This window comes from Chlorocebus sabaeus, chromosome 3 (genome assembly GCF_047675955.1).
Source record: "Chlorocebus sabaeus isolate Y175 chromosome 3, mChlSab1.0.hap1, whole genome shotgun sequence".
NCBI lineage: Eukaryota > Metazoa > Chordata > Mammalia > Primates > Cercopithecidae > Chlorocebus > Chlorocebus sabaeus.
Window position 1 is genome coordinate 78010802 of NC_132906.1, and position 13481 is coordinate 78024282.

At 39.2% G+C, this 13481-nt stretch overlaps 1 protein-coding gene across 4 annotated transcripts in view; it reads right to left on the reverse strand.

The window, feature by feature from the left end:
• UGGT2 (UDP-glucose glycoprotein glucosyltransferase 2) overlaps positions 1–13481 on the reverse strand; it is a 228616-nt gene that overhangs the window by 132522 nt on the left and 82613 nt on the right. For all 4 annotated transcript variants that reach the window (XR_005243747.2, XM_038007821.2, XM_007960706.3 and 1 more), the window contains exon 13: positions 1110–1229. Coding sequence is in view for 3 of the 4 variants with exons in the window: in XM_038007821.2 (XP_037863749.2) it covers positions 1110–1229 (120 nt within the window). In the remaining variant the exon portion in view is untranslated. The remainder of the gene's footprint in view (positions 1–1109; positions 1230–13481) is intronic.

Below are 13481 nucleotides of genomic sequence, written 5' to 3' on the forward strand. Positions count from 1 at the left end.
TAACAGGCAGAACATGTGACTAACATGGTTTGACTGTGTGCCCACTCAAATCTCATATTGAATTGTAGTTCTCATAATCCCCATGTGCCATGGGAGGGACCCAGTGAGAGGTAATTAAATCATGGAGGCAGTTGCCTCTACGCTGTTCTTGTGATAGTGAGGTCTCATGAGATCTGATGGTTTATCAGGGGCTTTCCCCTTTTACTCATACTTCTCCTTCCTGCCACCACGTGAAGAAGCACGTTTGCTTCCCTTTCTGCCATGACTGTAAGTTTCCTGAGGCCTCCTAAGCCATGCTGGGGAGTCAATTAAACCTCTTTCCTTTATAAATTACCCAGTTTCAGGTATGTCTTTATTAGCAGCATGGGAACGGACTAATACAGTGACACTGCTAGTTGTTGATACCCAGTCAGCCAAGCCACCTAAGCTAGCTGTGTTGGAACCTAGTTTTTAGATTCCTTCCTGGGCAGGGGTCGCCGCGAGAGACCACTCGACATGGAAGTCACAGCGGAGAGATTTATTGCTAGCGCGCTAGGGTCCTATGTCCGAAGTTGGCCACAGGACCCCGAATGCCTAGTACAGACAGTTTATAAAAGCAAAAACCACAAAGATTCACAAAGCTTGAGGCGCAAGATGATTGGAGCAGGTTATGGCCTGAGCAAGGTGTCTTACTCTGATTGGTTGGTTTGAACCTGGTTTGAACCCGCGCGGGGTATTTCCCGGACTTGTTCTTCTGTTTGAGTTCCAGGAATTTGGGTGGGTGTCTTAGATAGCCACACGGACATCGGGCGGGTGCTTTAGATGGCCACCTGGTCATTGGGTGGGTGCTTTTAGATAGCCACCTGGTGTGGCTTTTCTAAGCTTCTAAGTTTCTAAGTCTCTAAGTCTCTAAGTTTCTAAGTCTAAAAGTCTAAAGGTTTCTAAGTTTCTAAATCTATAGGTCTCTAAGTTTCTAAAGGTTTCTAAGTTTCTAAATCTATTTTCAGCTGCATTAGGCAAATACTTATTTCCTTACAATTCAGATGCCTATTCATTGACAGAAGGATAATTCAAAAAGAATGCTGATATCTTTATAAGATATATATGTATAATCAAAATATAAAACTCACCAAATTATGAAAATTGCGTCTTATGGAAGGAATACTTCCAGGAGATACTGGCTTCAGAAGTTTCTGGCAACTGGTAGGCCATGTAATATATAAATCATCATTTTCCAAGTCATTAATCCACTAGAAAAGAATCCAGACATTTGTGAAAGCTGTATTAACACTGAAATCATTTTCAAAGCCAGATTTTTAATATATCAAGTGACAAAAATATACATAGAATTTTCTGTATTTCTGATTAAATACAGAAGCTAGTTTAATATTCTCTAAATTATGGAATACATTATGTGCAACAATTTTATACTTGTTTAGACTTTCACATTAAGCCTTCTCTCAAAAACAATTCCTTCCACTTGTGTTTGTTTTTCATATCCCAACATAAAATTGTATTAAAATTATTCTCCATAAACCACTTAAGACAGATGAATATGTATCTTAATTATCAGCAGTAAATGAGGCCCTCTCCACCTCCCCTCTCAATTTAAAGGCTTGGATATAAGGAAAATAAAACGGCTTATAAAAATTAAATTATAAAATCAACATCTTAGAAATCAAGTTCTAATCAGCTATACAAGCTGGAGAAAACATACAAACTGCTGTTTGGAGGCATGTGGTGGGGGAAGGAACCATCAATCAAGAAGTGAGGCGTTATGGTCCTCGAAAGCAGGAAGCATAAGCAGCAAGCGCCACATTCACCTAAACTTCATCCCTGGGTCCCCAGATTGCATCCTGGAGGAATACTGAGTTGGAAAGCAGAAGTCAAAGCACGGGCCACCAAAGTGCTGAGATTTGAGGGCAGGATGCAGGGTGAGAGGGTAGGAGAGAAGGAAACTGCAGGAAACCAGAAAATTATCCATACAAATTCCTCTCATTTGCTAACCCTTAATGTGCACATATATATATATGATAACACCTCTACAAAAGCCAGAAGGAAAGAGAAACGGAGAGGTTGAAACCACAGCTATAAGATAGTATTGAGAAAAAAGAGACCAAAGTTCAAGTACTATACACTGTGGACTTTCATTTGAGACCCAGTAAGGCCAGATCCTATAAGAAAGACACAAAAATAAAAGAGCATTCACAAAGCCTAAAAACAAGCCTCAACAGAAGCAAGTGAGCACCTGGCACTCAGGCTACCAGAACAAACCTTAGCTCTTTGCTTCCACAGCTTTTCATCAACTTCGGGCTCTCATTTAAAAAAAAAAAAAAAAGTAAAGCAAAGAGAAAAGGACCAAATACTGAAATCCAACAGGGGAAAAAAAAGACAATAAAAAACCCCAAAGATTACTTAGACAAGGACTTTAAAATAACTATCATCAATATATTTTTTAAAAAGCACAAAAATTCATAAAAAGAAAAATTTTGACGGAACCAAAATCTATTAAAAAAGAATCAAGGAGATATTTAAGAATTTTAAAATATAATATTTGTAATTAAGAACTCTAAGAACTTATTGGGTGGGTTTAATTGCAGACTGTACACAGAAGAGACAGGGATTAGTAAACTGGATAATAGATCAACTGTTATAGTAACTGAAGTATAAAGAAAAGAACAAACAAACCAAACAAAGTGTGAGAGAGATTAGGAATATATGAAAAAGATCTAGCATATAGGTAACTAAAAATCCAAGAGAAAAGGAGAGAAAGACTGGAGCAAATAATACTTAAAGAAATTAGGAGGCTTCTACAGTAATCCAGATAATCCAGGTATGAGTTTCTTGTGGACTGAACTAAGTCAGAGACAGTGGCTTTAGAGAAAAGGTGACAGAATTAAGAGACACACACAGATGGATGAATAAAACAGAGGAATTTAGGGTATATGTTCCAATAGCTAAAAGAAACAATGTCTAAATAAAAGAAGGCATAAAGACAAATCAATAGATAAAAATTATAAAAAGAACCAAATAAAAATTCTAGAATTCAAAAGTATAACTGAAATAAATTAATGAGAGGAGCTCAACAGCATATCTGAACAGATAGAAGACAGAATTAATGAATTTGAAGGTAAGTAAATGAGCTTACTCAGTCTGAGGAAGAAAAGAGAAAGGAAGCTATAGGTGCAGAGGAGTCTAGTCCCACAGGGAAACAGGCCTTATCTTGACCCAAAGAAGGCTGAGGGTGAGAATCTGGCAGCTCTTTGGAAAGGGCAATCAAAACTCCCATTCCCAATGGAGCTCAGAATCATACAGAGCCTTCAAGCAGTGCCACTTTTCCTGACTAAAAGCAAGTGTGCCTAGATAGACAAAATGAGACTCTCAACTACAGTGCAACTAAACTCATGGTCTGAAGACTGTTAATAACCTGTAAGTACAGAAACTGAGATTAAGTATTCAAAAACTTGCAGTAATTTGACATGGCCACGACATCTGAGCATGTATCTGTCTCATTTCACTGAACATGGTATAGGCCAGCTTGGGGTTCACCAATCTCCTGTGGTGTGCCACATGTAGTACAAGATACATATTACAGCACTTTGGGAGGCTGAGATGGGTGGATCATGAAGTCAGGAGTTTGAGACCAGCCTGGCCAACATAGTGAAACCCCGTCTCTACCAAAAATACAAAAATTAGCCAGGCATGGTAGCACATGCCTGTAGTGCCAACTACTCAGGAAGCTGAGGCGGGAGAATTGCTTGAACCCGGGAGGTGGAGGTTGTGGTGAGCCGAGATTGCACCATTGTACTCCAGCCTAGGCAATAGAGCAAGACTTTGTCTCAAAAAAAAAAAAAAAAAAAATTAGTCATAGGAGTAGGACAACATATTCATTGGTGACAGGTTAGGGGAAAAATGTTATTCTCTTACTATGGATAGTTTGAGAAATAATGCTCTAGCACTTGGTGAGGGCTATCTCTGAAAAACCACAGGAAAAAAAACAAGAAAAAAAGAAATTTATAAAAAAAAAAACAAAGATATAATGGCCCCAGGCTTTGCTGGGGTCCAAGATGAAAGCATTATCCGTGGTCATCCTGATAAGATTTTGGCAACAGATATACCCATCCCCTAGTATCTGTGGGGGGATAGGTTCCAGGACTCCCCGAGGATACCAAAATCTAAGAATAGTCAAGTCTCTAACATAAAATGGCATAGTATTTGCATAGAACCTACTCACATCCTCCCATATACCTTAAATCATCTCTAGATTACATATAATGCCTAATACAATGTAAATGCTATGTAAATAGTTTTTACATTGTTTTAAAATTTGTATTTTTTATTGTTTTTCTTTTTTTGAATATTTTCATTCCATGGTTAGTTGAATCCAGGAATGTGGAACCCTTGGATATGGAAGGTCAACTATATTTTACATCTATGATCTTACTGACACCTATTTACCAAGCCACAAGGAAAAGGTGAGTTTGTGGGTTTTTTCCCTTCTATAAAGATAATATGAAAATCATAGCTTATGAGATTAGGAGACTGACATGTTTTAATTCACCCTAAAATTGTATTATTGTCACCAAGTCTACTGTTTGCAGCTAAACATGCTCATGTGGAAAAGAAAACCTCTGGAGATTGATCAAGAATGTCTACAACTTAGTAGTAAATATGTAGGGCAGGGTATCTACATGTAAGACAACTATACAAAAACGATAATGAAAATATTCTATGGTCCAAATGTCATGATGTCTTTTATAGAGTGACTCTTACTGAATGAGACAACGTTAGGACAGTATGTACCTAAAGAAATTATTATACTTTAAGTTTTTAAAATTTTAAAGATCTCTTATGATTATGATTCTTAACATTACTTTGGGTATATTTTCTGTCATTTTAAATTGGCTTTTAAAAAGTTGGCTGCTACAACAGTGAATGAACACATTATATGTGAAATTTCAACACTAAAGCTGGCTGTGATAAAAGATAAATGACACTGTTACCAACAAAGTGCAAAACGAAAGGAGAGTTTTGGTTAAATCCAGAAAACCTTGAATCTGTCTTTGTTCCCTTCATGCTACTGTCTAAGTTTATGGAAATCTATGTGTGCATCACATACTTTAGTATTCCTTAAGAAAAATTTTGCAATGTATTTTTCTTTTCAGAGAGTTGAAGGGCAAATGATGTTGACAAGGGAGACAGTCAGAACCTGCATACTTTGAATGCAGTATCAGGGCACTAGTGCCAAGAGTTACAAAAGAAGAAGAGCCTTTTAACTTTGGTGGGAGTGCAGAAGGGAGGATCAAAACTGTAATTTGAACACATTGAGTAAGATCATATAATAGTGTTGGAACCTAGTTTTTAGATTCCTTCCTGGGCAGGGGTCGTCGCGAGAGACCACTCGACACGGAAGTCACAGCGGAGAGATTTATTGCTAGCGCGCTAGGGTCCTATGTCCGAAGTTGGCCACAGGACCCCGAATGCCTAGTACAGACAGTTTATAAAGGCAAAAACCACAGAAACTCACAAAGCTTGAGGCGCAAGATGATTGGAGCAGGTTATGGCCTGAGCAGGGTGTCTTACTCTGATTAGTTGGTTTGAACCTGGTTTGAACCCGCGCGGGGTATTTCCCGGACTTGTCCTGCTGTTTGAGTTCCAGGAATTTGGGTGGGTGTTTTAGATAGCCACACGGACATCGGGCGGGTGCTTTAGATGGCCACCTGGTCATTGGGCGGGTGCTTTTAGATGGCCACCTGGTCATTGGGCGGGTGCTTTTAGATGGCCACCTGGTGTGGCTTTTCTAAGCTTCTAAGTTTCTAAGTCTCTAAGTCTCTAAGTTTCTAAGTCTATAAGTTTCTAAGTCTAAAAGTCTAAAGGTTTCTAAGTTTCTAAGTCTATAGGTCTCTAAGTTTCTAAAGGTTTCTAAGTTTTTAAGTCTATAAGTTTCTAAGTTTTTGTGGCCTATTTTCAATAGAAAAGGGGGAAACTGGTTTAAACAGATGAAATAAAGGTTAATTAGAACTACCAACATAAATATATGCCCTTTTAAAAGAAGAAAATTTTTTCTTGCTCTGTCTTCACTCTTTTCTACTCTGAATATTTTATGTGAAACAATATGAAGTGCACATCTAATGCCCAGATTTTGGTCATTAGCACTATTTTCTACAGAAAAAACTTGGTGAATAGGCAGTTCCACATTTGGAGAAAAAAGAATCAAGATGATCTATAAGACATCTTGTCAGAAGGGGGTAGTGTTTAAAGAATAAAGAGGTCAGTTTGAAGGAAAGGCTGCCAGGGACCATGTGCTGATTATTTTATCATCTAAAAGAAAACAGTTACTATAGTTAAAAAGAACTTTTAGTGTTTGTGAGAGTCCCTAAGCAGGATGCTCCAAAGGAAATGTTTCAGAGATAAGCCAAATATACTACAGGTTGAGCATCCCTAATCTGAATATTCAGAACGTTCCAAAATCTGAAATTTTTTGAGTGCTCACATAATGCTCCAAGTAGAAAATTCCACACCTGATACCTTTGTTTTCTGATGGCTCAAGTACACAAACTTAGTTTCATACAGATAATTTTTAAAAATGTCTAAAATTACCTTCAGGTTATGGGCATACGGCATACATAAAACAAGTAACTTTCATGCTTACACTTGGGTCCCTTTTCCAAGGTATCTCATTATGTATGTAAACCAAAAATAAAATTCTATGCCCCACAACAATCTGAATGGACTCCTCCTTTTGGCAAGGGCATTCCAAAGTTAACCTGAAAAACTAGCTCAGGCCATGATGGGAAGCGGGAGTCAGATATGCCTCAGTATTCCCTCCTTCCTGTTGGAATTCAGACACAGCTGACCAGCATTAACATTAAAGCAGATCTTAAGACTGATAGAACAGACACTGTAAGTCTGATTAGAAACATTTACAATCTATTCTTTCTGAAGCCTGCCACCTGAAGGCTTCATCTGCATGATAAAACCTCAGTCTCCACTATCCCTTATCCTAACCCAGACATTCCTTTCTATTGATTCCAGACAACAACTCAGCCAACTGCCAACTAGAAAATCTTTGAATCTGCCTATAACCTGGAGTCTTCAAGCCCCTGCTTACAGTTTTCCTGCCTTTCCAGATGTACCAAACCAATGTACATCTTACATGTATCAATTGATGTCTTATGTCTCCCTAAAATGTATAAAACCAAGTTGTAGCTTGACCACCTCCCACGTTTTCAGGATCTCCTGAGGGCTGCGTCACAGGTCACTAGTCACTCATATTTGGCTCCGAATGAATCTCTTCAAATATTTTACAGAATTTGACACTTCATCTACACATATATGCAAATATTCCAAAATCAAAAAAATTGAAATCTGAAACCCTTCTGGTCCCAAGCATTTCGGATAAGGGACACTCAGCTTGTAATGTGTAACAGTTGTCTATGCCTGATGTCTTACAAGAAAGTAGAGGGCATAAAGAACAAATCACTAAATTACTTAAGAAATGTGAACTACTTTGGTTTGTTTATGCGGTTATAGCACTGATCCTTCAGGTAGGACAAGCTGCTATCATAATAACCACGATTGGTATTTGTATTGTTTTCTGCTCTAGATTCAACAAAATGTTTTAAAAAGTCAAAACACTATGTTCCTATTGTTAATTATGAATCTTGAAGCAGAATGAATTATAGGAATAGATCTCAGGCAGGCCTAAAGTCTGTGTCCACCAGGCTATGGTACATCTGCACATCATTTTTTACAAGTTACTTGCACCTGGTAAATAGGTAGATCAGTTTCCAGAAAAGTTGCAATAGGGCAAAAAGGTAAAAAATGAAACAAAACAGAAACCTAGTGAGAGTGGGAAATGCAAGCTTAAGAATCTAGATAGGATCCTTATGCAAATCAAGTGGTACCTGGGTGTAGGTTGTTGCTACTCATAAGCTTCTTTTCTGTTAGTTGCAAAACAGTAATACTTCTGCATATACAAAATGAATAAAGGTGTTCCCTCTCTGCAGGACAAATTATAAAAGGATATAACCCTTCCTCTTATCAGGCAGGGCACACATGGGACATGGCCAGGAGAAATGTGCTCAGAGTTTAGCCCCACACTCCTTCCCTCGACCAGGTACACAGGGGCAGTAGAGGGGTTGGTTAGAGGGTCAAGCCTCCCTAGCTTTCAGTTTTCAAAGTGCTCAACCAGGGTTGCTGCATATTATTGTTCATTTTTTGTGCACACTTCTTCATTTTAAGATAAAGTCTATAAAGTGATATTTCATTTGAACTTTAGGAAATGTTTAAACAGATGCAGTAAATGTAACTAAGTAGTATGATGTCACAGTTAAGAGCATGCATTCAAATAACCTTTTAGTGTCTCAGTTTCTTCATCTGTATGATGGGGATGCCATCAATACCTTTCTAATAGGGTTGCTGTGCAAATAAAATGATATAATTCATTTTAAATGCTGAACACAGTATCCGGCACTCAGTGCTCAATAAATTTAAGCCACTGTTGTTAGTAAAAGGCAATTACAAAATAGAGCAGGAAATAAAATTTAACAACAAACTAAAACAATCTTGATAAAGAAGTACAAAATTGGAGAACTCACACCTCTTGATTTCAAAACTGACTATAAAGCTACAGTAATCAAAATAATGCGGTACTAGAATAAGGACAGACATACAGATCAATGGAATAGAGAGCCCAGAAATAAATCTGCATTTATGATCGATTGATATCTGCCAAGGGTGCCAAGCAAAGGTAACCAAAAAAAGGTGAAATTCACAAAAATTAAAATTTTGTTGTACATCAAAGGACACTACTAACAGAGTCAAAAGGCAACCTACAGAATGGGAATATTTGAAAATCATATATCTGATAAGAAATATCCAGAATATATAAAGGTCTCCTACAACTCAACAAAAAACAAAGAACCCAATTAAAAATGGGCAAAGGACTTGAATAGATATTCCTCTAGAGAAGATATACAAATGGCCAACAGGTATTATGAATCAATGCTCAACATCACTAATCATTAAGGAAACGTAATCAGAACCACAATGAGATAGCAGTTCACACTCATTAGGATGGCAATTACCAAAACCAGAAAATAACAAGAATTGGTGAGGATCGTGGATAAATGTGAACACTTGTGAACTGACAGTGGGAACGATGAATGATGCGACAGCTGTGAAAAAAAGTTTGGCAGTTTATAAAAAAAAGACACAGAAATACCATAGGATTCAGCAATTCTACTTCTAGGTATATACTCACAAGAACTGAAAGCAGAGATTCATATAGGTACTTGCACACCAAAGTTCACAGCACAGCATTATTCACAATAGCTAAAAGTTAGCAGCAGTGTAAATGCCCATCAACAGATGAATGGATAAACAAACTGCGGTATATACATTCAATGAAATATTATTCAGTCTTAAAAAGGAACAAAATTCTGATACATGCTACAACATGGCTGAACCCTGAAAACATCATGCTAAATGAAGTTAGCCAGACACAGAAGAATATTGTATAATTCCACTTACATGAAGTATCAATAGGCAAATTAATAGAGACAGAACGTAGACAAAGCTTACCAGAGGCTTCAGGAAGAAGGGTATGGGGATTTATTGTTTACCGTGTACAGAGTTATGTTTGGTATAATGAAAAAGTTCTGAAAATAAATAGTGGTGATGGTTGTACAACACTGTGAATGTACTTAATGCCACTGAAGGGTCAAAAGAGCAAATTTTATGCCACGTGTATCTTACCTGAAAACTACTTTGTGACAATCTCGTGGGACCACAACCTTTATGGAGGGTGGCTTCCAAAACCAGCTATACTGCTTATGGACTGGAATTCCTGGGGTTTGGGGCCTGTGGTAATCTTGACAAATTACCAGTCTTATCAGCGCTTATGAAGAGATAGTCTGCTGAAAGCAGCAGGGTGGCAGAGAAGGGAGGTACACCATCTGAGACTGATATCTGAAAGCTTGCCAGAATCCGAGACAACTCAGGGAAATGAGACTCTGAACAGTGTGGGGTCAATGGGAGCAGCATAAGGGCTTGAAAGTCCAACTGCTCCTCCACACACAGAGTGACTGTCCTTCACTTCCAACCTCAGAAGCAAGCTAGCATATTATTTTACAAAGAGAATTGGAAGGTTTCTTTACAGGTCTGTTTACTATGTCTAGAATAGCCTTGACAATTACTGCCCTAATTTTCTGTGTGACTCTCTCTTAGCATTCTTTTCTACAAAAGCTAAAAAACACAAATTCTTAAATATCAGACACAAGTATTAAGATTACTTACAAGGTCATTAGTTTTTCTCACATAACATTTTTAGAAAAGACATCTGCTATTGAGATTAAAGACAAAGTAAAAGTAAAATCTAGCCAATGAAAGAATACGGTCTATAGAGTGGTAGAAAACAGTAACAAACATCTATAACAAATTACTTCGTGTTCTAGAAAACACAAATGATAACTAATTAGTAATTCGTTATTTATCCTGAATCTGAGGTTTCTGATGTTCAGGGAATATGGCGTTTCCTTGGGGCTGCTATAGTCCTTTGGCTCTGAGAAGGCACACAATCTTTTTTTTTTTTTTTTTTTTTTTTTTAAGACGGAGTCTTGCTCTGTCGCCCAGGCTGGAGTGCAGTGGTGTGACCTTGGCTAACTGCAAGCTCCGCCTCCTGGGTTCATGCCATTCTCCTGCCTCAGCCTCCGGAGTAGCTGGAACTACAGGTGCCTGCCACCACACCAGGCTAATTTTTTGTATTTTTAGTAGAGACGGGGTTTCACCATGTTAGCCAGGAGGGTCTCCATCTCCTGACCTCGTGATCTGCCCTCCTCGACCTCCTAAACTGCTGGGATTACAGGCGTGAGCCACCATGCTCGGCCCAAGGCAGATAAATTTATGAGCAGGAAGGTTTTCCAGGTAAGACAAAATTAACTATAATAACTGAATACTTCAGAGGGAATCCCTTACATTTGTATATAAAACAACTAGCAAAAATTTCAGAGATTTTTTTTCAGCTTAAAAACTTTTTTTTTTAGAAGGGGCTTCAAGATGGCTAAATAGATGTATGTGCTGCTTGCCTCTTCCATGGAGAGGAACCAATATAGGAAGTAGATAATCATACTTCGAATAGATCATCTAAGGGAGAACACTGGAATTCACCAGAGAAGTGACAGGAAAAACCAAAAGCAAGAAAGGAGAGGGAAATAAGGCAGACTGCTAGGCTGGGATGGGCTGGAAGCCTAGAGAGGTTCCTTAATGCAAGGAAAGTGTGAGAGACCCACAGCAGTCCACATTTCCACTACAGACTCCTACCATCCTAACCATGGAAAAGCCCCTTGACCCTTATGAGCTCTGAGACTAACAGAGGGAGCTACCTGGAGATTGCAAAATGCCACTGATCCAGAGAGGGAGCTCATACCCAGTCCCACAAACCCCTGAGTTCTAAGTCACTGCAGTATGACATCATTTTGAGAGCCCAGCTCCCACAGACTGTGTCCTGCCCTGGGGCCTAACAGTCCCTGCATCTCCATATCTCTGGGGTCCCAATGACATTCCCCGCTAGGGCCAAGGCAGAAGCCACTGGCAGTCATACTGCCTCCCCAGCAGAGGGACATTCACACATTTTCATGCACCTAAGGACAAATTCCATTTGCTGCAAACTGTGTGTATGTGTGTGTGTGTGTGTGTTTTGTGGGGGAAGTGGGGACACAGGATGAGCAAAGCATGCCCTAGCCACCTGCCTCCAATTGCTCCTACTAAAAGTGACTCCACGCTCCCCAGCAGCAGAACAACAGCACAGCTGCTGCTGCCTCTACCTGAGCATTCCACCTGTTGCTGGTGGATCATCCCGCTTCCCTGCTGCCCACCAACCATAGCCAGAGCCTGAATGTACTAACATGGGGCCTAAGAACCATCTTGCCTCGTTCTATCACCCCCAGTACCTGAGCATACTGTCCAGGCCTGGGGATCGCCCAGCCCAATCCATTACCATTGGCATCTGAGCACACCTCCCAGTGTCATGCCCACCCAACCTGCCACTACCATCATGTCAGGGCCTGGGCAATGGCTGACCCAGCCCATCACAGCTACGGCCAACACCGGCATGAACCCTTAGGTCCTAGAGAATTGTCCCACCACTGATACTGCCATTGCCCATGCCACAACCACTGCGCAGGTGCTCAAGAACCTACCTACCACTGTCATTCCCAGCACCCAAGCAAGTCATCTAGAGGCCCAAGAATCAACCTCCCTGCACCTGCTTAACAGTGTACCCTACCCTGGGGGCCAAGGGTTAGCCCACCATTGCCAACTGTAGGGCCCTAAGTCTGGCCCAGCTGGTGTCCCACATTTCAGCAAAACTTCATCACAGCCTCCACTAGTAACTGTGCTATAAGCCACCTAGGAAACAGAGACACCACTGATGCTGTTTGCAGATGAAGAAATTATACAGAGATTACCCTACTGCATATATTCAGAATCAATACCAAAAAGTGTCCTATGCAACCAACACCATAGATATATGGTGAGGAAAAAGTCTTCCCCTAACAACGGAAATTTTAAAAAATGGAATAATTAACTGTTACACCAGACGCATAGATGTCAAAGTAAGGACACAGGAACATAAACAAGCAGCCTCCAAAGAAACACAATAATTCTCCAGCAACAGATCCCAATCTAGAAGACATTTATGAAATCCCAGGAAAACAATTCAATATATAGAAATTAAGCTCAGAGAACTATAAGAGAATACTTTAAAACAATACAAAAAAAATCAGAAAAACAATTCAGGAAGTGAGAAATTTACCAGAACCAAACAGAAAATTCACTGAATGAAATGTAAAATGTATTGAAAAGCTTCAACAGCAGACTAGATCAAGTAGAAGAATCTCAGAATTTTAAGGCAAGACTTTTGAAATATCCCAGTCAAATAAAAATACACACACAGAAAGAATAAACAAAGCCTATGTGACATATAAGACACCACAAAGTGATCAAATATTTTAATTTTGCTGTCCCAGAAGATTTTTTTAAAGTATTAGAAAACCTATTTAATGAAATAACAGATGAAGACTTCCCAAGTCTAATGAGATTTACACATCCAGATACAGGAGGCACAGAGATTCCCAAATAGATACAATTCCAAAAGGTTTTGTCCATGGCAAATTATAGTCAAACTGTCAAAAGTTAAAGAAAAAGAGAGATTTCTATAAACAGCAAGTGAAAAGTATCTGGTGGGAACACCCATCAGATTAACAGCACATTTCTCCACAGAAACCTTACAGGCCAGGAGAAAATCGCATGATATATTTAAAGTCCTGTAAGAAAATGCCTGCCAGTGGAGGATGCTATACCCAGCAAAGTTATCCTTCATAAATGAAGGAGAAATAAAGTATTTCCCGGACAAGCAAAAGCTGAGGGAATTCCTCACCACTAGACCAGCCCTGCAAGAAATGCTTAAAGGAGTCATATAACCAGAAGTCAAAGAATGGTAT